The 22,520-nt window shown below is 42.2% G+C and overlaps 1 protein-coding gene across 1 annotated transcript in view; it reads right to left on the bottom strand.

Moving 5' to 3' along the window:
* Positions 1 to 22,520, bottom strand: part of PATJ (PATJ crumbs cell polarity complex component) — a 130,677-nt gene that overhangs the window by 68,388 nt on the left and 39,769 nt on the right. The window contains exons 17-26 of the mRNA XM_014307834.2: positions 19,852 to 20,061; positions 18,918 to 19,037; positions 15,802 to 16,176; positions 14,528 to 14,648; positions 13,799 to 13,955; positions 12,741 to 12,812; positions 11,713 to 11,890; positions 10,760 to 10,870; positions 9,952 to 10,029; positions 6,786 to 6,903 (exon numbers count right to left, since the gene is read on the bottom strand). Coding sequence (XP_014163309.1) covers positions 6,786 to 6,903; positions 9,952 to 10,029; positions 10,760 to 10,870; positions 11,713 to 11,890; positions 12,741 to 12,812; positions 13,799 to 13,955; positions 14,528 to 14,648; positions 15,802 to 16,176; positions 18,918 to 19,037; positions 19,852 to 20,061 — 1,540 coding nt within the window. The remainder of the gene's footprint in view (positions 1 to 6,785; positions 6,904 to 9,951; positions 10,030 to 10,759; positions 10,871 to 11,712; positions 11,891 to 12,740; positions 12,813 to 13,798; positions 13,956 to 14,527; positions 14,649 to 15,801; positions 16,177 to 18,917; positions 19,038 to 19,851; positions 20,062 to 22,520) is intronic.

The raw sequence follows: 22,520 nt of genomic DNA, 5'->3' as shown, positions 1-22,520 counted from the left end.
TGTAATAACCTTCCAACATCAAATCTGGCTATTTCATGCCCAGCATCCCAGTGCTATTCTCTGGGTACCTGGCTGGTGTTGGAAGAAAAGATCTTACCTAAGAACAAATGCAATCTCAGGCAATATTTAAAGATTAGATTATCCTTCATTGCAAATAGCTCATTTGTTTACTATCACATTGCTTTATTCTTGCTTTGCCTCCTTCAACCACGAAAATGCTGAATATTCAGTTTAGATTCCCAGCAGCTTTTTATTTTAGTCTAAAAACATTTACCTAACACATTCTTAACAAGCAAAGTGAAGAAAATTCAGCCATCTGTCTCTGCATTACAATAACAGTTATGGAAGAGTAGATTATTCTATACAGCAAGAAATTTAATGCTACGAATTCTTATACTTTAAGCACTGTGTGCTCCAGTCAGTTCTGTATACAAGAATGTTGAGCACTGGCACACACAGAAGCAATGATTTATAAGCAAACACAAGAGAAAATATTTTAAAGATGTTAAATGCATTCAATATTCTAATCATGCTGTATGTCCATGCTTCAAACTGAAGGAAAGAAAAAAAAATAAAAACAGATCTCTGCTATTATTTTCTTTCTCCAGCACTTCACTAGTTCTAAATTATCACGAAAAATGCTCAAAAAATGACTTGCTGGAAACAAACACGACACAGAGATAGATGTGAATCCTTACCTGGGAAACCCCCTTGTACCATTGCTGTACCAGCATGTACTCAGGAAATCTGCATTCCTGACAAACATTCAGGGCTGTAAGCAGCTCAAATCCTCATCACACACAGGCTCAGGGCTTGTCTTTCTTCTGACGACCTTGGGCCTATTTTGCTGAGATTTTTCCCTCCTTAAGGGCAAACCGTCTGTCTGTTCCTATTACGAGATGCCATCAATTCTATTAATTTCGGGCTGCCCACGAGCTCCCAGTCACATCTGCCAGCAGAGGAGAGCTGCCTGTGGAAGCACACAGGGAGCAGCAGATCCCTGGATTCCCACATCTGACCCACGGATGCTCCCAGCTGCTGTTTGTGCTCTGCCAGCATCCGAATGACATCTCCATCCCCAAACACGAGTCACCCCCAGCGTGCCTGCGTGCCTGGCAGCTGCAGGTGCCTTCCTGCTTAATGACCCACTGCATGGCAAAGGAGCAGTTAATAATCTTATTTATCTGAGCATCCTTCTTCCTGCGAGCTACAGGGGTTAAAAATTAATTTCTCTCCCACAAACGGCTTCATTAAATCCCTTCTTCCCCGACGCTGCAGTTTCCCAACACTGATCTGTGCTCGTGGCACAGGGTTTGCTTGTTTCGTTTTGGGTTTTTTTTAATGTCAGAAAACAAAACCAATCTGTCATTATAAGCATAAAAAGGCTCAAACTTCATCATAACTTGTGTTTTGTTGAAACCCCAAACAAGCAATATTAGTTTCGCTGCAATGAATGCTGAACTGAAAACACTGAAAAGACTCAAAATCCTTCATTTAGTAATTAAAAAAAAAAGCAAAGATAAAATCTCTCTCTGCATTTATAAACATACTTAGTTATTTTGGGAAGTCCTACTAATTCTCTCTTCCAAAAGCTACATTTAAAACAACTCAAAATACTCAGTTATTTTGTTAATATCATTAATTTGTTCATTTTTAAAGTTCATTGTCCTTCCTTTAGAATATGTCTCACAGCACACACACAGCCATCTGTTCAGTGCATTATGTCAAGCACACAGTAAAAAACCACAAGAAGTCCCAGCTGCAATTTTACTATTACTTCATCAAAAATGTAATTTCCTCTCGCAATACTTCATCAGATGATAACTGTGCGTGTGACTCACAAAGAGAGCGAAGAAACCAGCCCAACAACAAACGAACCCACAGGCTCAAAGTGCAGGGACAGCAGCTCCCTCACCCATCCCAGTGTGCCAGGGCAGCTCTGTGGCTCGTTCTGGATCTGATCTCAGGGCTGGTTATAAACTCCATGTATTTGAGCTAATTATGGGTCAGAACAAGAATGGGAAAAGAAGATTAGCAGCACAGAGTCACATTAAATAGAGATTAACACAGAGCTGAAAAATGAAAGTCTCTGCTCTATTTGTCTAATCCTGGCTCTTGCCTGATCTAAGAAAATCCACTGTATTAAACACACTTGGTGCTATATTTAAGAACATTAAATGGTGCAATTACTACTTCTGCAATATTTTATTTTCATAAAGCTTGAAGCCTTTTTCCCAGCTACATCTTCCCCTCTGAGCATCATCTGTGTTTGCTGTTGATTGCAGTGACATCTATTGGAGAGGCAGTGCTTGGCTGCATGAGCTGCCTCCACTGGAGAGCCACACTTTCAGCTGATCCCCCCCAAAATGAAAAGCAGAAGTTAGGGTTGCTTTTCCTTTGTTTCAGCACAACTTTGCATACACCAGACTCCAAACAGTGAGATGCCCAGGAATTATGAGTGGGTTGGCTTTTATTTAGTCATTTGTTAATAATCCTGGCATTTTCCCAAAATGCTGATCCTCACGTTGCCATCCTCACCCACAGCAGTGCACAGACACTTCCAGAGATCCTGCTCCTGCCCACCCCACCAACCTGACCATACCCTCCTCAAACTCTCAACTGACCTGGATTCCTTTTTTCCCATCTTTTATTTTTCTGCTCTCACTGATCACAGGCATCACTGGCACCTGGATGCTGCCGAAATCCTCAGGTGTGTTAAGAGCTGCCCAATCCCAACCCAACCCTCCTGCACCCACAGATTTATCACAACCATGGGGGGATCACAGAACCATGGAAAGATTTGGGTTGGAAGGAGCCTTAAAGCTCATCCAGCCTGGCCTTGGACACTTCCAAAGGGATGGGGAATCCACAATTCCTCCCACCCTCTGAGTAAAGAATGCAAAGTCAAAATACCAGAGAAGTTTTAAAATCTCTTGCTTTAGCAGAGAAACCACTGTTCCTCAAAAAGGCATCTTAGGAAGATAAATCATTATGCTTTCTTACAGCTTCATTGATTTCTACATTACCTAGAGACAAAATAAGAGGAAGGGGGCATTATTATCCCCTTATTAGATGCAGTTAAATATCCTTGCAGACAGGAAGTCTGAGCACAGCAGTAGCTTAGTCCATTATCCAAGCCACCTTCCACAAATTTTTTATTACCATCTATTTTTATTATTTTGGACTTTTTTGAAACCAACCAGATCGATCCCAGTCAACTAACTGACAAAAGACAGAACAGCAATTGAAATTAAATATTTCAAGTTCTTTCAGTTGTCCTTTCAAGTTTTTCTAGAATGGTTTTTGAGCTCTCTCCTGTCCAATTCATGTTTGCTGCAACTCGGTCATGAAAGTGTGCAGCCAGGAATTCCCCCAGGGGAAAACCTCACCGAAAATTCCATTACAAACTGCTCTGCCCATCCATTTCCTCTGCTTCTTTTTACTAGCAAGCCCTCATTATGGCAGTAAGCCACCACGGGGTGCACACAGGTCCATTAGCAGGTTCTTGCAGCACACCTCCAGCCATCCCCTCTCCAGGAAAACACACCCGTGCCTACTGATGCCTGCAGCACAGCTGCTCACAGGCACAAACAGCTCCTTTGTGTGCCTTCCCCTCCTTTCACTTGTTTTGATTAAAAAAAAAATTGAAAACGCAAAAAAAATTCCATTCACAACCCAGTGTTTTTCGGATTTGGGAAGTTAAAAAAAAAAACAAACCTCTTTCTCGAAAAGAGGCTCTGCCATGGGCAAGCATGGGAAGGGAAAACTCCAAAATGCTTCAGGTCTGGAGGATGAAGCATTTTGAAAGCTCCTTTTGCAGCAGGATGGACATGCTGCAAGTTTTGCAAAACTGTTTCCGTGCATTAAAAACAAAAAAGAAAAAAAGAAAGCCTTAAAACAGCAACCTCAAAGCAAAGAGAAAACAAAACCCACACACAGGGTTAGAGCTGAATACAGATAAAGATTTGGCAGTGCCACTAGAAAAAGGAGTAAAACAAGAGGAAATACAACTTTCAACTTGCCTTCAAAGTCAAGGAAAAGCCATCTAAGAACTTGGGAAATGATGTTGGAAACACTGGAGGCATGAAGCAAAGGAGAAGCAGATCTGAAACTGAAGGGTCTTGGGTGCAAGAGTCACATTTGAAAAAAAAAAATCAACCAAACAACAAAACCCCTGGAACTTTAAACTTCTTAAACCACAGAAACATGGAGGACATGACTGGAGTTTCTCTAAACCAAAAACTACCTCACAGTTCTATTCCCAACAAGGATTTGCCCTCATTGGATCAAAACCAACTCCAGGAAAAAAAAGGGAGAACATGTACAAGAAATGACTGTTTGTTCCAAACAGGAATTCAGGCTCCAGGTCAGCAATGAGAGCTACAGTTTCAGCAGTGGGAAAGCAGAAATAAAAGGGAGCATTGCCAAAAGGCAAGTGGGTTTAGACTTCAGGGGAAATTAAATCAACGCCAAAAGGTTATTCAGCCACTTTAAGGGGAAAACAGACAAAACATGGAGACTCTGAGGCCATGTGGATGGGACAGAAAGGAAAGAAAACTTCTCAAATATGGCAGGAAGACTAACAATGCTCTGCTTTTTCAGTCTGGGGAATGATGGAGGATGTGGAGACAAAAGATGAGAGGGAGGGTTGAAAGAATTGATAAGCAAGGACAAAAAATGTCAAGCAGAGCAAATAAAGTAATTCTGGAGTTTGAAAGAAACTGATGAGCAGGTTCCTGACACTGCAGCTGTGTGAATAAGAATGCTAAAAAATAAAGTAAAACCCATCAGGAGCAAAACAAGAGGACAGGTTTAACAGCTGTCCCACCTCAAAATGCCCTCCAAAGCTTTCCATGCTGTGACAGAGATTGAGAACTCCAGGAAGCAAATAAAGGAGAGGTTATGATGTGAATTTACCACATCTTCCTTTTGGAAGGAACCTTACCTTCTAAATAAGGAAGACAATAAATACAGCTCACCTGTTGATGTATTTTTTAAGTTCCAAAGCCAGCAGAATGAGTTGGATAAGTGGGTAAGGGACAGAGCAACATGAACACACAAATGGGCAGTTCAGAAAGACAAGTTTTGTCTGGGTTGGGATTTCTGGGAAAGGTGCTCAAGAACCAGGACAGAAGTTATGAGCATCAAGCAATTCACAGAAACATCCCTGTACTGGAATTTGGAGAGAAAACTTTGTTTTTCTTGTCATCACAGAACAGGGACTCTGTAAAAGGCCATTCCACAGCTGCCAAGATGCTTAATGCCATTAAGTACACTTGGATCATTTCTAACATGCTTTTTACTGCAAGGGCTGAGGCACAAACTTAGTTTAGGCTTCCTTGGCCTGTTCTTAATTTTTAAAGGAACAGAATGAGGTGAGGACGAATATATCTCTGTTTCCCAAGATTCATGGAAAAGATGGCTACAGCAAAACATTCAACTTCAGTCAGTAGAAAGGAAAGAGAGGAGATTCCCCTGAACAGATCTGTGTGCTGCTGCCAAGTCTGGGAGGATTGATGAATTTAATATCAGCAGCAGCTTTACCTTTTCAGCTTCCAGCCTCAGCCAGCAATATCATTAGGGATGGCAGGAGAGCTAAAAAATGACCAAGCCCATGAATAAGGAATTACTTCTGTGCAAAGTATTAACTCGGGCCCAGCAAGCACTTGGATTGAGGCATATCCTAATTAGATAACTCAGGTGTCAGCCTACTTATCACCCCTACCCTTTAACTGGGAATTAGAACTTCAGTAACGAGCTGGAATGGGTTTGTTACAATTGGAGCTTTACCCAGTCTGTTTGAGAGCTCAAGATGATGAGAAAATCACTGTAGCAAAAAAAAAAAAAAAACAAAAACCAAACTATACCCCAACAAAAGCCCACACAGAGTCACAGAATGTTACAGGGATGGTTGGGACATTAAAGATCATCTCATTCCACCTCCTGCCACGGGCAGGGGCACCTTCCACTAGACCAGCTGGGTCAAGGCCTCATCTCACCTTATGCTGATTTGGTACAAAGGAGCATATAAGATAAAAAAAAAATAGAAGGTAACTGATTTTAGAAAGTAATTTAGGACTCCTAATTGCAAGTTCAGTATTCCTAAATATTTTACTGCAAGATAAGCTATGGATAATAATATTCCATTTAACCAAAGTTGTGATTCCAAAGCAGCTGGAATGTAAATCATGCTGCCAGGAGCTCTCCACTTGCACTGCCTCCTGCTCCTCAGGTCCCTGCTCCTCCACAGAGTGAGCACCACCACAAACCACTGCCAAACCCAAAATGGACAACTGCAGAACCTTTCCCATGCATGGTGCTCTACAAAACCAGGGGATCCTTTCTTCAGCAGAGCACCAAAACAACAAATCAGCAGATTTTTCTTTTTAAAGGAGCCCATCTTGCTTGAACAGCATTGCCTGGGATCAGCTCCAGGATTTCTGGTTTTTTGCACCAGTGGTCCTCAAGCTACAAGTGCTTCACTGAAATCAGAGCAGTAAAACAGAACATCCCCAGTCACTGCTGACATCTTTGCCCCAGGAACTCCTCCAGACACAGCCTGGATGTTCTGGGGCTGAAAATAAACTCAGCCCTTCCTGTATCTCCTCATAAGAGCTGAGCTCTGCGACCCGGCTGGGGAGAAGAACCACCTAAGTTACAAACCAGGCTGAGGAGTGATGCTGTGGCCACACTGAGCACCACTTCCCACAGGCAATAAAAGGTTTATCAGCAGCTGATTGTGCCCCACAAATGTGATCTGATGCAGTGATTGGAGCACTACTCACCCTCTGCACAAGCATCCTCATCCTCCTCTTCACCCAGAGCAGCCTCCCCTGCGTGATGCCTTTCGAGGGCTCTGTAAGGAGGTGGCAGCTTCATGGGAGGTGGAGCCCCATATTTCCTCTGGTGGATTCAAAGACAATGAGTTACACGTTTTGTCACCTCTGAGAACGTAAAAAAATCCCATTGTCTGTTGCACTGCATGTGCACAGACACAGCACTTAATTACAATGCTAAATTCTGCAGCAAAGGCTTTTTGTGCAAGAAAGCAGAGCAAGAAGTGACACTGAACATCAAGAAAAACAAAATTGAAACACAATTGTGCATGCACATTTACTTGTTGATAAAATACTTGTGTATTGCCATAAGCATCAAAGTGTGAACACTAATCAAGGGTTAAAAACAAACATTGAGTTATACCCTGTTTCTTATAAGCCTCCATAACAAAACTGTCTGGCGCTGATAAACATCAATTTTTAAAAAATACATAAAATAAGAACTCAATCCTCTTAGTCCACACATGAATATTTAAACATCCCAGTCCATCCGTGTTTTGGCGTAAATTTAATAAAGGTTTTGAATTATATCTCCCAATAAAATTCTATTACCTCACATAAATACAGGCAGCTCCTATAATGATGCATATAGCGGCGCATGGCAGGAATACAGAGCAGGCTCTGAGGCTGGAGAGGCTCTGGCTCAGCTCAGCAATTGTTTCACAGCTCCAAGGAACCGAGTCCTGCCTTGGTGTGCACCAGGACTCCACTGAAGGATGCTCAGCTGCATCCCCTGCAAGCCCACTGCTAATAGCAGGATGCACTTTAGAGAGGGAACACCAGGGAGCAGATGCCATTAGAGCACCCAGAATTCCTGTAATTAATTCCTTTTGTGGCTGGGAAATATGACACAACACCCAAACACATCAAGCCCAGGGTAATATTTCATTTTTTCAGCAATGAAAGCTGAACCTGTGTATTGATTTTTAAATTCTTCAAGCTGAATTTGTATAGAACGGTGCAAGTAGTGAACTGCAATATGTGGAAAATTTGGAGAGGTAAAAATATCTGTCATCTCATCCATTTAAAAAATTAACAGGAAAGCACTGCACTGAACACAGAACACAATAATAAATGGAATTAATTCAATCCACCAGTAGCAAAAGTGTGTAGTGAGAGCACCTGGAAGCACAACAGCTGTTTTCCAAAAGGATGTAACACACTTAATGGTGCCTCCTACTTTTTTCTTGAAGCCAGCACAGACAGAACTGTGCAAAATCCAGATGATCCAGGAAGTAAGGGAGGATTTGGGTTCTACTTTCCTGAGCAGGTAAAGATGGAAAATCTGCAGCCTTGCTCTCAGCTGCCCATGACAAATGAGTCACTTTATAATCGCTGTAATTTAGTAATAACTTACAGTCTAAATGTTGACCCTTTGGCTTTTTAAGACCTTAAACGTTTGTTAGAAAGTCTGTGTGAAATTACACGAGGCACCCAGGCTTATCCAGCAGTTTTCTAGGGCTCACAGGGACAAATATCTCTTATCCCTCCTGTCCCACTGAAAATCCAGATGAGAAAATTGTGCCTGGCTCCTCCACTGCACCACGTTTTTGTACCAACACAGGGGCAAAAGCAGAGCTCACACAACCAACCAGCAAAATAATGTCAACATCTGGCTCATCCACTATTGTTTTAAGTGGTTTGATACAAATTAAAGTGCTCATTTTGAAACAAACAGATCAATAGAGGAGGATAAACGCCAACAAAGCAGAGAAAAACCTCCAGCATTTGAAAAGATACAGGAAAAGGCAGGTTTTCCAGCTGGATGTGGCTGCTTTCAAGCCAAACTCTTTTGTGACTGTCTGAAGACTGGACTAGAAATATCAGTGATTCCCCATAGGGATGTGGACTAATAATCCACTAATAGCAACTCTTTCCAACTCCGAGACGGCCCCACAGAAGTGCACTGCCACTGCTTTGTGAGCCCATGTTCAAAGCCCAAAAGGAGCTACATATTCATGCACTGGAGCTCTTCTATATTCCACCCACCAGTTTATAGCAGCAATAGATGAAAAAGGGCTGAAAAAGATGAGGCTCCCTCTTTAACCTCGGAACGCCGCAGAACGCGGCGCACCGGAGTGCTGCAGATTAAAGGCAGCACGTTGCCAAAGGATGAGAGCTTTTGAGATTAGAAATACAGATAAAAAAAACACAAGAAAAGGGGATTGTAAGTGCTTCATTGGAAGTATTATCCTCTGGCATGAAAGCATGTCTTCCAACACCTTTTCTGATAAGTGAGCCTCGCCGCTCCTGTCCCTGACAGGATCTGAAAGGAGCCTTTACAAAAACTTTTGGAAGTAAAAGGGTCCTCTCAAGTACCCAACAAACACCAGAGTGCTGAGTAGGATCAAATGGAAACTTCATCCTATTTGTAGTTAAACTGCACCAGGCAAAACTTATTGTCTGCATTAATTCTGTCTCTGCTCCTGCTGCTCTCACACCCTCAAAGTACCTGAACTACACTCCTCAGTCAGGACAAATCCCCCAGGAAAACACCAAGGCCATGAGAGTCATACAGCTGAAAATGAAAAATTAAAATTTTCCCTTATTCCCTTATTAACACAAACTGCCTGTTTTCCACCAAACAGAGTTTTTTTTCCCTTTTAAAGCTGCTGTGAAGTAGTTTGGAAGTCACTGTGCAGTAACTGCCTCACAATTATCTGAGCAGCCACAGACCCCTCAGTCATTTCCTCATTTTACACAGCTGGGAAATGCAGGAGACTCTGTGGATGTCATCATCCCATAAGGTGATTTCACTGGATTGCAGGCAGCCTCTCACTGAGGATATTATTTGTGTACATGTTGCCATTGCTCTGTTTCTGCTGAACAAAGGGAATCAATTTGCCTCCACACGGAGCAAACCAGGTACTTCAGAGAGCTGACAGTGAGGAGCTGTGCTAAGTACAGGGTTTCAGCACCCAGCAGACACCCACAGAATAAATGTCAGAATATTTGGCAGGAATTTGGCAAAAAGTCACAGAATCAAAGATATTTCAACAAAACACTTCAAATTTAATTTCAGACTTGGGAGGAAGCTTATCATAGAGTTAGAATACATGCTATTATACCATCTGATTTAGTAAAACCTGGGTACAGCACTGAATGCAATAAATACCTTATCACTCTTATTTTCTTTGTCTGCATCCTGATCTTTGCTGACTTTGATTCCCTTAGGCTGGGCAGGAGAAACCACCTGAAAACCAATGTACATTACCCACATTAGAGAGAGAATCATATCTGCAAAACAAACATCCAAAATCAGCTGCTGACAACAACAAAGTTCCCCAGAGCACTCTGCACTTTGCCCAGTGTAAAAGGGCACTGCAGTGCAGTCTATAAATCACATTCTTTCACTGGATTTACTGAATTACATTCTTACATCAAAAGTCTGGAGTTTCTGTGTGGACTTCAGGCAGGTAAACCTGTATGCCTGCTCTTACTAAGGCGTTGAAAAGTTTCTTGCCTTGGCCTCAAAGATGAGGAGATGCCTCAAATCTCTTGGAAATTAACTTGCTCCTGGGTGACTGTTTCAGGTCCCTCTGGTGACACATTTCACAAGGAGCTGCTGACGTGAATCTGACTAATTTTAATTCCAGCTTTGCTCCTCTGGATAACAAAGTTTATTTCTAGATTATAAAATACGGGCAAATTAAAATGCACAGGGCCAGACTCTTACTACACAGGTATGAGAGTTGAATTAACACCTAGTCAACAGATTTGCATCTACTCCATGTAAATTAGACAAATGAAGATTTCAATTAGGCCAGAGAAGTAATCAATCAATCAATCGGTCTGTAACTGCAAGGATCCATCCTTGGACACAAAAATGGATAGAACTGGCTGAAAGGAGCTTAGCCAAGTTCAAAATAAGATGCATGCTATGCATTTACTAAGTTTTGGAATAAAAATTGAAATAAACTTACTTTTGGTACATTAGCCAAGCTCTGGACTACAAACACCACAGGATTTCCTGCATTCTTGATGGCATCTACTGCTTCCTTGTGGGTGGCATTTTGTAGGTCTACCCCAGAAACCTGACAAACAGTGTTTATTTTTATTAGGTACAGAGTCATTACAAGGCATCACACACACTTGCAGGAGATTAGTGTATCTGAGGAAGGCATCAGAAACAGTCAAGAGTAATTATTTGTAAAGTATGATTTGATGATGGTTTAAAGAGAAGTGTATTACTTGGTATTCATCATTAAAAGATGGCCATATGTTGCCCAAGCCAATTCTTCTAGATAAAAAAATAAGGAGTGAGATTGTCAGAGTGTTACATAACATTAGATCTAACTCTTTCAGGCTGTTTGTAAACTTTAGTTTGTAAACTAAACCTGAACAGCACAATCAGCTTGGCACCCCAGATTCTGATGTATTAATTTGGAGAAAAATTAGTAAAAAAAATTAACCAGAAGTGAGAGGCAGGAATGACATTTTCCCCCACAGCACCTGCCAGAACCAGGGATTTATCCCAAACAGTGGTTATCAGTTAACCACTCTAAATCCACACACACAAAATAACAGCCCATAATTCAGTATGAACACTCTGTGTCCTTGTATATATTAAATTTATGCTCACAGATATGCTGCAACTTATTCCCCATTTGTACAGGAGGAGGACACTCCCTTTTTTTCACTTCCCCCTCAGACACCAGGACACATCTTTTCTTAAATACAGAGGAGAAAGTTAAAAGAGCTCCATAGTCAGACCTTAAAAAAAAGAAATGCCACCAGAGCTTTCCTTTGGTTTTCAAAACAAAGTGTTGCCAATACCTCATGAAGTGGTGGCAGTATTTTGTTCCTCTCTCCACCCAAAGCCGTTCGAGACAATTTTTATTTTTCAGACTAAAAAGGAAGGTTTATCTCCATTTACCTCAAGTATTTTATCTCCAGTTTTTAAAGCCCTTGTTCTTCCTGCTGGGCTGTCTTCCAGAACTTGTTTGATAAAGATCCCTTTAAGTTCTTCTCCATTCTTCAGGCGCTTTATGACAGTTTGTCCACCAACAATGCTGATTCCAAGAGACACCTCAGGGTCTCTGAAGATCTCAACACTGAAAAAAAATATGTGGTAGTTTCAAGAGCTTCAAACAGTTTTGGTTTTTTTTAACTACAAATGCAAAGCCTTAAATAAATGTAAGCTCCTGGTCTTTCAAGAAGATTTAACAGAGTAAAGGGATAAAGTCAGAAGCCTGAGAATGCTCTCAGCAGAGTTGAGTTTTCACCCTGAGCAGATCTCACCCCACAAAAAGAGCAAAATTCTGCTGCCAATCCCTGCCCACTGGGCAGAGGCTTTTATTCAGAGAAAGTCAGATCTTCAAGTAAATACTCATCCCCTTTCAGCTTGAGCAAAGTGTCTGGGAATGGGAAGCCCTGCAAGTGGCACGTTGGACAAATAATGAAGCATTTCACACCACTTTCTGAACACTGACTTCAGTGCATATTCATCAGCCCAAGCAGGAACTTTCTGATCATATTTGACCTGGGACCATAAAAACAATTCACCTAAAAATGTTAACAATACAACAAGGATGTGGCTAAAAAGGGTTGGCTTGGCAATTTGGAATCCTGCCATGGGGGTTTAGCAGGGAACCCCTGGAAAGGGGGGCAGTCCAGCACTGTGTGCATTGTTCACACCTAATAGTTATTAAACGAGCAAGAACTTGCAGGTCATCCACAAGCTAAACCAGCCAAGCTCTCCCAAGTCAGCTGTATAAATAGAAGGCAGAATTCTGCTGAACATCTGTTAAAAATTCCCTGTCTTCAGGAAAGCCCAAGGTACACAGGTACCCTAAAGTTATTGGCAGAGAAGGAGAGGAGAAAAAAAAAACACCCAAGAAGAACCAATGTGGCTCAGAGAAAAAAAAGCTATGAGGTAAATGGGAAGGAAAAATATGAACATACATCCGTGGTGGTCCCCAGTGGCTGAAGTTTGGAGTTTCTTCTCCTTCTCCTTCTTCTCTCTCGGGTAATTCACTAATTTGGGGCAGAGGGGAGGAATAAAAAATAAAAGAGGCATCACCCATGCCAGGTCACAATTCCTCACATATTTTGCATCTGGCAGAGAGACAGCAACACCTTCTCACACTGCCCAGTTTAAAGCAAATGTACAGAGTCAACAGACCAGACAGGAATTTTTGTATTTAGGTTTAAATGTACTTAAGGAATGCTCCAGAAATAAACATGATGGGCAGACCAAATTTATAAGCTGCTCTGTGATACACAAATCTGCACTGCATTTACTCACTGGAAATGACTATTTAAGCAATTAACATTTACTTTCTGATAAATATGCTGTGATGCTTGGAGAGGGATATAAACATGCCAAAAGCAGTGAGCAGATCATGATCCAAGTGGGAGAATGGATCCTGTGTGTGTTCCATTAAACCCTACAGAATAATCCCCTCACCTTATTGTGGAGCTGCTTGCCCTCTGAGAGAGGATTTCTGATTAAATTAGGGGAGTACTGAGGATTGGAATCAAAGGCCCCAAAAGCTCGATCACCCACTGACCCCAAACTGGTGGGGGAAGACTGGGCCAGATAAAGCAAAAATCCACAGCAATGCCAGCTCAAGGTTCCTCAGCACCACTGAAGTTTCCTGCAGAGGCCTGAGAGCCCTGGCTGAATTCTGCTCCCCCCAAAAGGAAGAACAAAGGGAAGGGAAAACCAGGAGGAGAGCTCCTTAAGGAGCCATGAGTAAAGGCACCTCCAGGTCCCCTCCACGCTGCCCTCACTGCAGTGCTGGCAGAGCCACTTGCACATTTCTGTCCCAATATTCAAGGGAGGAAACATGGGAAGTTTTCAGGTTTTAAACCAAACTCCAACTCCTGTGAAAGCTACAGAGCTCTATGTCTGTCTGAGCATTCCACACAGCCTTTAATCATGATTCAGCTGAGTAAAGCAAGAGGACAGTTAAGATTATTAAAAGAACCCTTTCAAAACCTGAAATCTTCCTCCATACCTGCCTGATGCTGCTCTAGGCTGAGCTAAGGTGGTTACTCTCCCAGATTCCTGGCTCTTGGGAAGAACATAATTCTCCTCTTTCAGGGCTTCCTTTCCAACTGCTTCTGAATCAGCAGCAAGCTCAGGTCCTTTGGAGTCACTCTGAAGCTTTGTCCCTGAAGAAAAAAAGGGGGAAGATGTGAAAAAAGGGTGAAGATGTAAACTTTTGCTTCCTCTGTCCAAGCACCCACCGATTATTTCACCCTTGGAATTAAACCCTGTATCCCACCAAGTTCCAAATGCGTTCAAGGCCAGGCTGGACAGGGCTTGGAGCTCCTTCCTCCCAAGCAGGGATGCCACTCCAGGCAGGTTGATAAATTTATTTCTCTGATAAATCCACCAAGTCCTAACCATCCATCTGTGACCATCTGACAAGGAGAAATCTCAGCCCAGACCCAAAATCCAGGATTTGGGGCAATTTTCTACCACACAGATCATTTGCAAGTTTCTGGTTGTGCTAAAGTCACCTCCAGAGCCTGTCACTTTATTTCTGTATTTATTTACCACTGGTCAGAATTGGAGGAGGAAGCAAGATTATAAAGCTGAAACCCATTTCATGCCAGACTGTCTTGAGCCTGTAGAACTCTTGATTTGAACATTTTCTCATTTGAAAGTATTTTTGTTTTGGTTAGAAAATTGAAATTTGTAAATACGAAATTACGAGATAAAGAGGAACCTTCTTACAAACCTAAATTCATCTCAGTTTTCACTTCTGCCTGGGTAGTTTCAGCATCAAATATGTCTTTTTGGTAGCTGCTGGGAGCTGTGGTTCCAGAAATGTGTGACCTTAAAGCAGCATTCTCTTCACACTTCACAGAGGAGAAAAGAAGTAATTAACGTTAGAAAGCAGTGGTATTAACTTACACAGGGGTATTTGACAGGAACATTAATTTTTACAGCAAACATACACATTTCCTCAGCTACATTCATATTTATGCAGGTAACTATGAAATACTAACTGCTTATTTAAATACTAACTGCTCATTTATGCGCTGCATTAAGAAGAGGCATGAGAAATGTTATACGCAATTGAAATATAAAGCAACTGTATCTTTCTCCTCACCTGTAATTCAGACAAAAATTTCTTTACTCTTGCTCATTTGTTTTTTTTATAAGTAACAAACAAATAAATTTAATATTGTGCACTCTGGTATAAAACTGTCAGTAGAAACTTTTTATCTGTTTATACACATACTGCTTAAGGGGACAAGCCAAACAAAACTTGAAATTCTCTGTGGCTGCGATGTCAAATCCTTTTCCCCTCCATTTTTTTTCATGTAAAAGCACACACACCTAAGAAGCTGGTGCATGGGAGACTGATAACATCAGCTTTTTGTTTGGTGAGGGGATGAACAAAGAATCAGAAGGAAAAAATAATTCTCAGTACTTGAGAAAGATGTATAAATAAGAGTTTTGCAGTTTACCTGAACCTGTCTCCTCCTACTCCTTAATCCACCACTATCCTTGCCACAATTCCTTCCACCATATAATTTTTTACTCAAATACACAATCTGGCTGAGAGAACTGATTTGGGTTTAAAAAACTAAGGAAAAGAGGGAGTTCCTTTCACTGAAGCCTCTGGACTCTCAAACCCATGATGTGACATTCTGCTGTCATTGACATGCCCCATATCGAAAAAAAACCCCAAACCCACAAGTTTTTGGGTAAAAAGACAAATTCAGGATGTCTGTAGACACACCAATCACATATTTCACTCCAGCAGGTAAATATACAGACAATAAGTTACCTAAAAAAATCTCCAAAATGTACAGAAGGATAGACTGGTGTCTGCTAGAAGTACACAAGTCAAAAATCAAATTTATAAGTTTAATAAATGAAATTCTAGTAATTAAGCTAAATTTAATAAATTAAATTCTAGTAACTAAAACCCTAGAGAGAGTCCTGAGGGTTCAGTTTTGGAGTCTGCCCTGAGGGATCTGTGCTCAGCACAGCATTCCTTACCATTTGATCTTTCCTGAATGGATATTCCAGGGACTCTTTGGCACTTAGGCTAACACTGGATCTTAAATCTTGTGTTTCACCAGTCTCCAGTTGCTCTGCCCATCGTTCTGTGTCCAGATTCCTGTCTGAAGCTGCCTCCTCTCCACCTGATGCATCATCCCCCTTCAGGAAGTCTGAATCCTCCTCGTACTCCTCATCCACCAACATCTCCCGTTCCTCCTCCACGTCCTCTGCTCTGACTTTCAGAAACTCACGCATCTCCCAGGACTCCTTGCCATACTCCTCATCCTTCTGAGAAAGCTGAAATGACCTTCCCAAGTCCACATGGGGCTCATCAACGAGTTCTTCTTTGAAAGGCACCTCATCTCTGAAACCCTGCGAAGATCATTAAAGGAATACAGCTTTTACACCATGTTTCCACCCCACTATTTTAAAGCTATGCTTTATTTTCTGCCCATGTTAAAACTATATCCTGATTTTTAAAATCCTCTACCTTTTGCATTTTCTAAAAGAAAACAGACTCTCTGACTTATGATTTTAACACCAAAAGTAGACAGTGCAATTATTTTTTCCAAGATAAAGAAATTTAAGTTGCACAGCTTAGATGCTGCTGCAGCCATTTGGAAAAACCAATCTGGCCTGAAGTCAGGGAATGAAATTATTAATTAACACTGAAACAGTCATAGGAAAGAGTACATATAAATCTAGTTAAAGTATCTCTGTGCTTCAGACATATCTGCTGTTGCTTTATGAATCCATGAACGTTTCTTGAAATGCTATCAGCTAAATAAACAGCCCAAGAGTTTGCTTATGCAACAGTGTCAGCAACTTAAAATCCCCCCCAAAAACCCCAAATAAAAGCCATACTTGCTTGCCCCTACCTTGGATATCCCATCCAACTTTTAACCTGGGGCAGAGGGGAAATGGGAGACCCACACACCCAAAAAAAAAAAAAAGGACATGAACGACTGTTCATTACCTTCCAGTGCTCAAACCACAGAGCAACCAACCAAAAACAACAACAAAACCAAGGGAAAAGGTATAAAAACCCACTCTGAAAGATCTCACTCAGCAGTTCTTTCTCTGGGATTTATCACGTGCCCCCCCCCAATTCCAACAACTCCTGTTTCTCCCAGATGGAATTGGGGTGCTGTTCATTGGCTCTCAGCGAGGCTGCACAGACAGCTGGGATTTCATGCCCTGCACTTATCCCAGAATTTTGCCACACACTGAGAGTTCTCCTCTCTTTTCCTTCAGGCCACCAAATCCCTGTGGCCCAAAGAACTCCCAAACCCAACTTCAACACCCCGAGCCCCCAGACTCCAAAACCAATGGACAGATTCAGGGCTCCTTCCTCAAAATGTTTTTGTTTCTGCTTCCTGCCCCTTCCCAGGCTCCCCACGGCTCTGCACCACTTCTGACCTTCGGTGTCAGGACCCTGTTTTGTTACATTTGTACAAATACAGAAGGAAAGCCCCAGACACTGCCAAGATGTTTGTATAACTCAAGTGAGAGGCAGGAGAGAAAGCAAGAGAGAGGCAGGAGCATAAGGAAACAATGCAGCCAATAGCTGGCACCAGAGCAGAACACCAGCAACCCAGAAATTAGCCCATTTTATTAATTTAACCAGCATTAAATGTCCCTTTAATCCATCTGATCTGTGTACCTCGAGCTCACAAAACCCCCAGGCTGAAGAGATCCTGATTCTCTCCATGTTCACTCCATTCCCCTCGGCTCCTGCAGCGTCGTCCTCCCAACACTTCCCCAAGTCCAGGGCACATAAATCAGCTTTCTCTGCCCAGAACCGCACAGGGTTTGTGTCCCTGACCCAGCAGTTTGCTCTGCATCCTCCCTGACTGCTGCACTGCAGCACCAGACACCACCAACACCACAGGGAATGCTGCAAACACGACACTGAAGCAAATAAAATCCTCAAATTCTGTCACTTTGGGGCTGAAATTCTGGTTGCCAGTGCCTCAGAGTGGGAGCCAGCAGAACACACCACTCCTGGCTACCTGCGTGAGCAGGTAAGATAATAAAAAATAATTTTGGCTACTACCAAAGCTGTCATACATGAGATAAAACAAAATGCAAGTAAATTCCCCTGCGGGTGTTTTGTCCAAATTGATCATTCCAGTTTCAGGACTTTCAGGTAAAATGTTTTCTTTAAAAATACTTAATGGCATTGGTTTTATTTAGGAAGTAGAAAACCAATCTAAGCTGGCAGAGGATAAATTCTCTGCAACCCCTCCCATGCCCCCAGAAAACAACAAATGCCATTTTACATTGTGAAAATCAGTAAATATCACTTATCATCACCCAGGCTAATTTCTTCACAGTATACCCACTAATCTACCATTTCAGCATTAAAAACAGTTTTGCATCCAGAGACAGGTACACATGTTCAGCTACAAGAAAATCTGGATTTTATTTTTCTTCCTGTGTTGCAGTTCTGCATGATCATTTACGTGTTGTATTTTCTGGTGTAAAAAGAATACATTTATGGGCATGAATTTTGCAAAGCACTTGAGAACAGATGAAAGTTACAAGATATCCACATCTCTCTAGCTCTGCACTGGTGAGAACTGCAATATTATTGCCTATTACCCTGGTATCTGAGTTTCTCACTATCTTTAATGCCACATCCTCCCACAATAAACAGAATTATTTCTCAGATAGTAAGGATGAGGAGAGTTGAGGCAAGAGTAAAGAAATCACTCCAGAGAACATTAGAAGGCTATGAAGAAGAAAGTATTTTGAGTGTGCCTTATACTCTGAACCACTTTTTTGTTTTGCTTCATGATAATTAAAAGCATTCTGCTTCCATACTTTGCTTTCAGTGCAAAGCTGAGCCCACCACTTCTGATTATAATAACAACACAGCATTCCTATTTCATATCCAAGGTAACCCAAGGTATTTTAATGACATAATAAATTTGATAAGGCAGTCTGGGAGCTGCATTGGTAAGTGCTCCCAATGCACTTGGCACAGTTTGCTGTTAGAGGGAATCCAATAGTTTCAGCCTTATCTGAAAAACATACTGTATTTTTTTACTTTAAAACATCATTTCCTGTCTGTATAAACTGGAGTTGAACCAAAAAAAGTAACCAAATACCTGTGGTGCTTCAAGTATTACTGAGAAATTTGTGTTATCTATTGGTTCTGGAGACCCAGGGCTGCTTTTGATGCTGCTGGTTTCCACACTGTGCATTTTCTCCTCCTCTCTGCTGTCTCCCTGAAAAAGGTAATCCAAACAATGAGTCAGGAAAACGACAAAAAAAAATCCCACATCTTTCAATAACTTAAAAGGGAGAAGGAGAACCAGCCACTGGAAAAAGAATTATAAAAATAGAAAGTCAAAAATGGAGAAGTCAACAGCTTTTGTTCTTTGAACATATTGGTTCAGATGCACTAAAGCCTAAAGAAATGTGTAGAAAGGGAAGACAAATACAAGGATATGAACAATGAAATATCAATTTTTAGGAAAGGAAATAATATATTTAACAGCTTTCCTACACTCCTATTTCACAACTCCTCTACCACTTTGAATTACAAGCACTTTCTGTTAACTGAGGCTTTAATTAATTTTGCCTGGGCGCCCTTGATGAACAATACTGCAGCATTCCCCAGCAAACTACTGTTCCAAAGCCTTGATTCCAGAAAAGGGAAATTCTGCTTGGATTTACAGTCTTGACTTCAAACAGAGCAGCTTTCTTTGATGTCATGGAGCTCAAGCAAGCCCTCAGTAGTGTCTGAGAGAGAAATGGGCTCCAGCACACGTTTAACTGGGTTGCTGAAGTGCTGGAACCTGTGCACAGTGTACATGGGTCTGCCCAGGCACATCTCCCAGCTCCATGTGGACGTTCTTGAAGGAGGAACTTGAGGATTCTGGTTTTGGACACTGAGTTGCCCATTTGCCAGGACTTCTGGCCCTCTCAAGGCACAGCAGCTCAGCTGCTTCCCAAACGCACACGTGCCCTGTGCCGAATTCTCCCCACAAACCCCATGGGAAGAAATAATTAAAAAAAGAAATTGAAATCAGTTCTTACCACTAAAGGCTTGCAGATCCCAAGGGAAACTGTCCCTGGGGGCACAGATGTCAGCACTTCCACCGCCTCTGCCAAGGTGGCACCATCCAGATGTTTCTCGTTGACGAACACCAAGCGGTCGCCCGGCAAAATCTGCCCCCCGCGCTCGGCCACGCCACCGGGCACCAGGGAGCTGATCACTATGGCTGTTCCTGCTGGATCCAAGGGGTCCTGGGGGGGAAATAACATAAAACACCCCCAGGTGAAGGCCTTGAAAGATGATGTTTGTTTGGGGTGTGTAAGGAGCACTCAAGCACCTCCGATGCTACGGGACTGAAGACGTTCAAAAAGCGCCATCTGCCAACACTGCCAAGGTTTAGACTGTGCAAAAAGGAAGATATTCCATCACTTGCCTAATCCATTAAGAAATGTTAAGATCTGAAAGGTGACTGATACCCTGCCTGTCCTCTCCTTACACACACAGACACAGCCAGGCCAAGCTGCAAATAGAACAACAACACTGGCAGCCTTCCACCAGCCTCCATCCAGCCTGCGACGTGCTAATGTCACAGAAAATAACCACGCTGCACGTCACCCAAGGGCTCCAGAGCAGCAGAAATGATGGCAAAAGGAACCACTGCAACATCAGAAATTTAATTCAAAATCTGAAGCTCAAATGGAAGCCCCAAATATTGAAGAAATGGCAGCTGATGTGGGGTGTGTGACTGCAGCGTTTCTGCTCTGTCGACTCCATGTGACAACTCAGAAGTGACATTTTGTCCACCTTAACAGGGAACAGGAGACAGCAACAGAAGAGTAACCAAGATTATTACTGAAGGCAAACAACACTGTAGCGGTGGATGCAGAGAGTGTCAAGCACAAAATATTATACACGTTGTAAACTGATGCAAAGATATCTGCTTCACTTAATACTTTATCCTGTATTAGCCTTTGCTTTGTCTCCTGTAACATTTCTATCATGCCTTCACTCATTAAAAAAATTATTCTTAATCCAATAAAATTATAAATTATTATATACTGGCAGAAAGATATACAAAACAAATGTGTGGGGTTTTAATTTTTTTAGTATTTTTGTTTCCTCATTTGTTTTTTTAAGATTGCAATTATAGCCTTTCTCCCCCTTGCTAAGGGCTCATAAAATTCAGAAATGCTCCTTGCATGCACTGGGTTTCCAAATACACAATCATGGACTATTTTTCCCTCAGGACTTGCATCTTATTCAGGGCATGGGAGGGATAAAAAAAGGGCAAAATTCAAATCACAAAGACCACCATGAATTCAGCACCTCAGTGTTAATTTGAAAACAGGAATGCTTTTTAAGCTCTTTATTTTTATATGACTATACACTGCTTTCCAAGGGCATATGTTTTTTAAGGTATGTGCAAACATATGAGGCAATGCCTGTAATATCTGTAAAAGGCTGGAATTAGAGAACTGAAATTAGAGTTCAGCAGGAAGAGCCACGCAGGAGCTGGATTAAAGGAAACAAAAGATCAGCAACAATTCTCTCCTGTTCTGCTGCTCGATCCTGCCCTTTTACAATTTTAATTTTACGATTTATCCGCAGTGCACACAAGATGTTTCCTCCTGAGTGTCAGGTCCTGGCAGCCAAGCCCAGCAAGCTCCCTGTGCTCACCTCCTGTGCCAAGGTGCTTGTGGCGCCCGAGCTGTCTGTGCCCAAACCTGCTGCACCTGGTGCTCAGGGAGGATTCCCTGGGCTTCCAACAGCATCCCCTCAGGAGATTTCCAGGAACAAACCAGAGCCCAGCAAGTTCCAAGAGGAATCCAAAGGGATTCCAAAATGTGAAGGGAAAAAAAGAGCTTTAAGTGTTGGATGTGGAAAACTGAAGTTAGTGCTGCCCTTTGTTCTTGCCAGCAAACCCCAATCACCCTGGAACCAGCACAGTCTTGTAAATTGGTTTTAATCTGGGGGTTTGCTCCACTGCAAATTAGAAATAACCTTCTGGACATCTCTGCAGACCCAGGATGCAGAGAGCCCCTTCCCAGCAAGCAAGGCACTGCTCACATCAGGGAGGCTTTGCTGGAGAACTAAACCAGCAAGTTTTCCTGCCATGGGCTCATCTTGCCGTGGCCAGGGAGGTTTAGGCTGGTTCCCTGAATGGGTGAATGCTCTCTCAGCAAAACAACACCTCTGCTGACACAACAGCTTTTATAATATGACTTTTGCTGGCTTAGCTCTATTGATAAAAAATGAACGAAACAAACCCAGCACTCACCCCTACCCAGGCAGAAAAGCTGACAAAATTCTGTGAGTGAAGGACTGGCCCAGTAATTATGGTGCTGGCTGAGGATGGGGCAGAACCAGGTTCAAACCCCTGCTCTGTCTGATCTAAATCAGTTCATTTTTGGGTTCTGGATCAGAACCACTTAAGCAGGACATGGGACTCTCACCATCAGCTGCTTCTATGCAGGGTCACTGGCCTAACTACTCATCTCTGATGAGAAGCAGTCCTGTTTCAACTCACCACTGAAATAAAAACAGTTTTGCTCAATAAATCATCATGTTTTGGTAGGAGATAATTTAGCTGAAAGAACTGCTCCAAAAGGAGGAGAGATCCTGCAAAGCAGCAGCTCGAGGCAGAGAAGTTTTGAGGACAATGTGGTTATTTTCCCTGCTTCACAATACACACCAGCACAAGCCATGCACT

This window comes from Geospiza fortis, unplaced genomic scaffold, assembly GCF_000277835.1.
Source record: "Geospiza fortis unplaced genomic scaffold, GeoFor_1.0 scaffold396, whole genome shotgun sequence".
Taxonomy (NCBI): Eukaryota; Metazoa; Chordata; class Aves; order Passeriformes; family Thraupidae; genus Geospiza; species Geospiza fortis.
The sequence above is the reverse complement of the archived record's forward strand: the minus strand, read 5'-3'. Positions and strand labels throughout refer to the sequence as shown.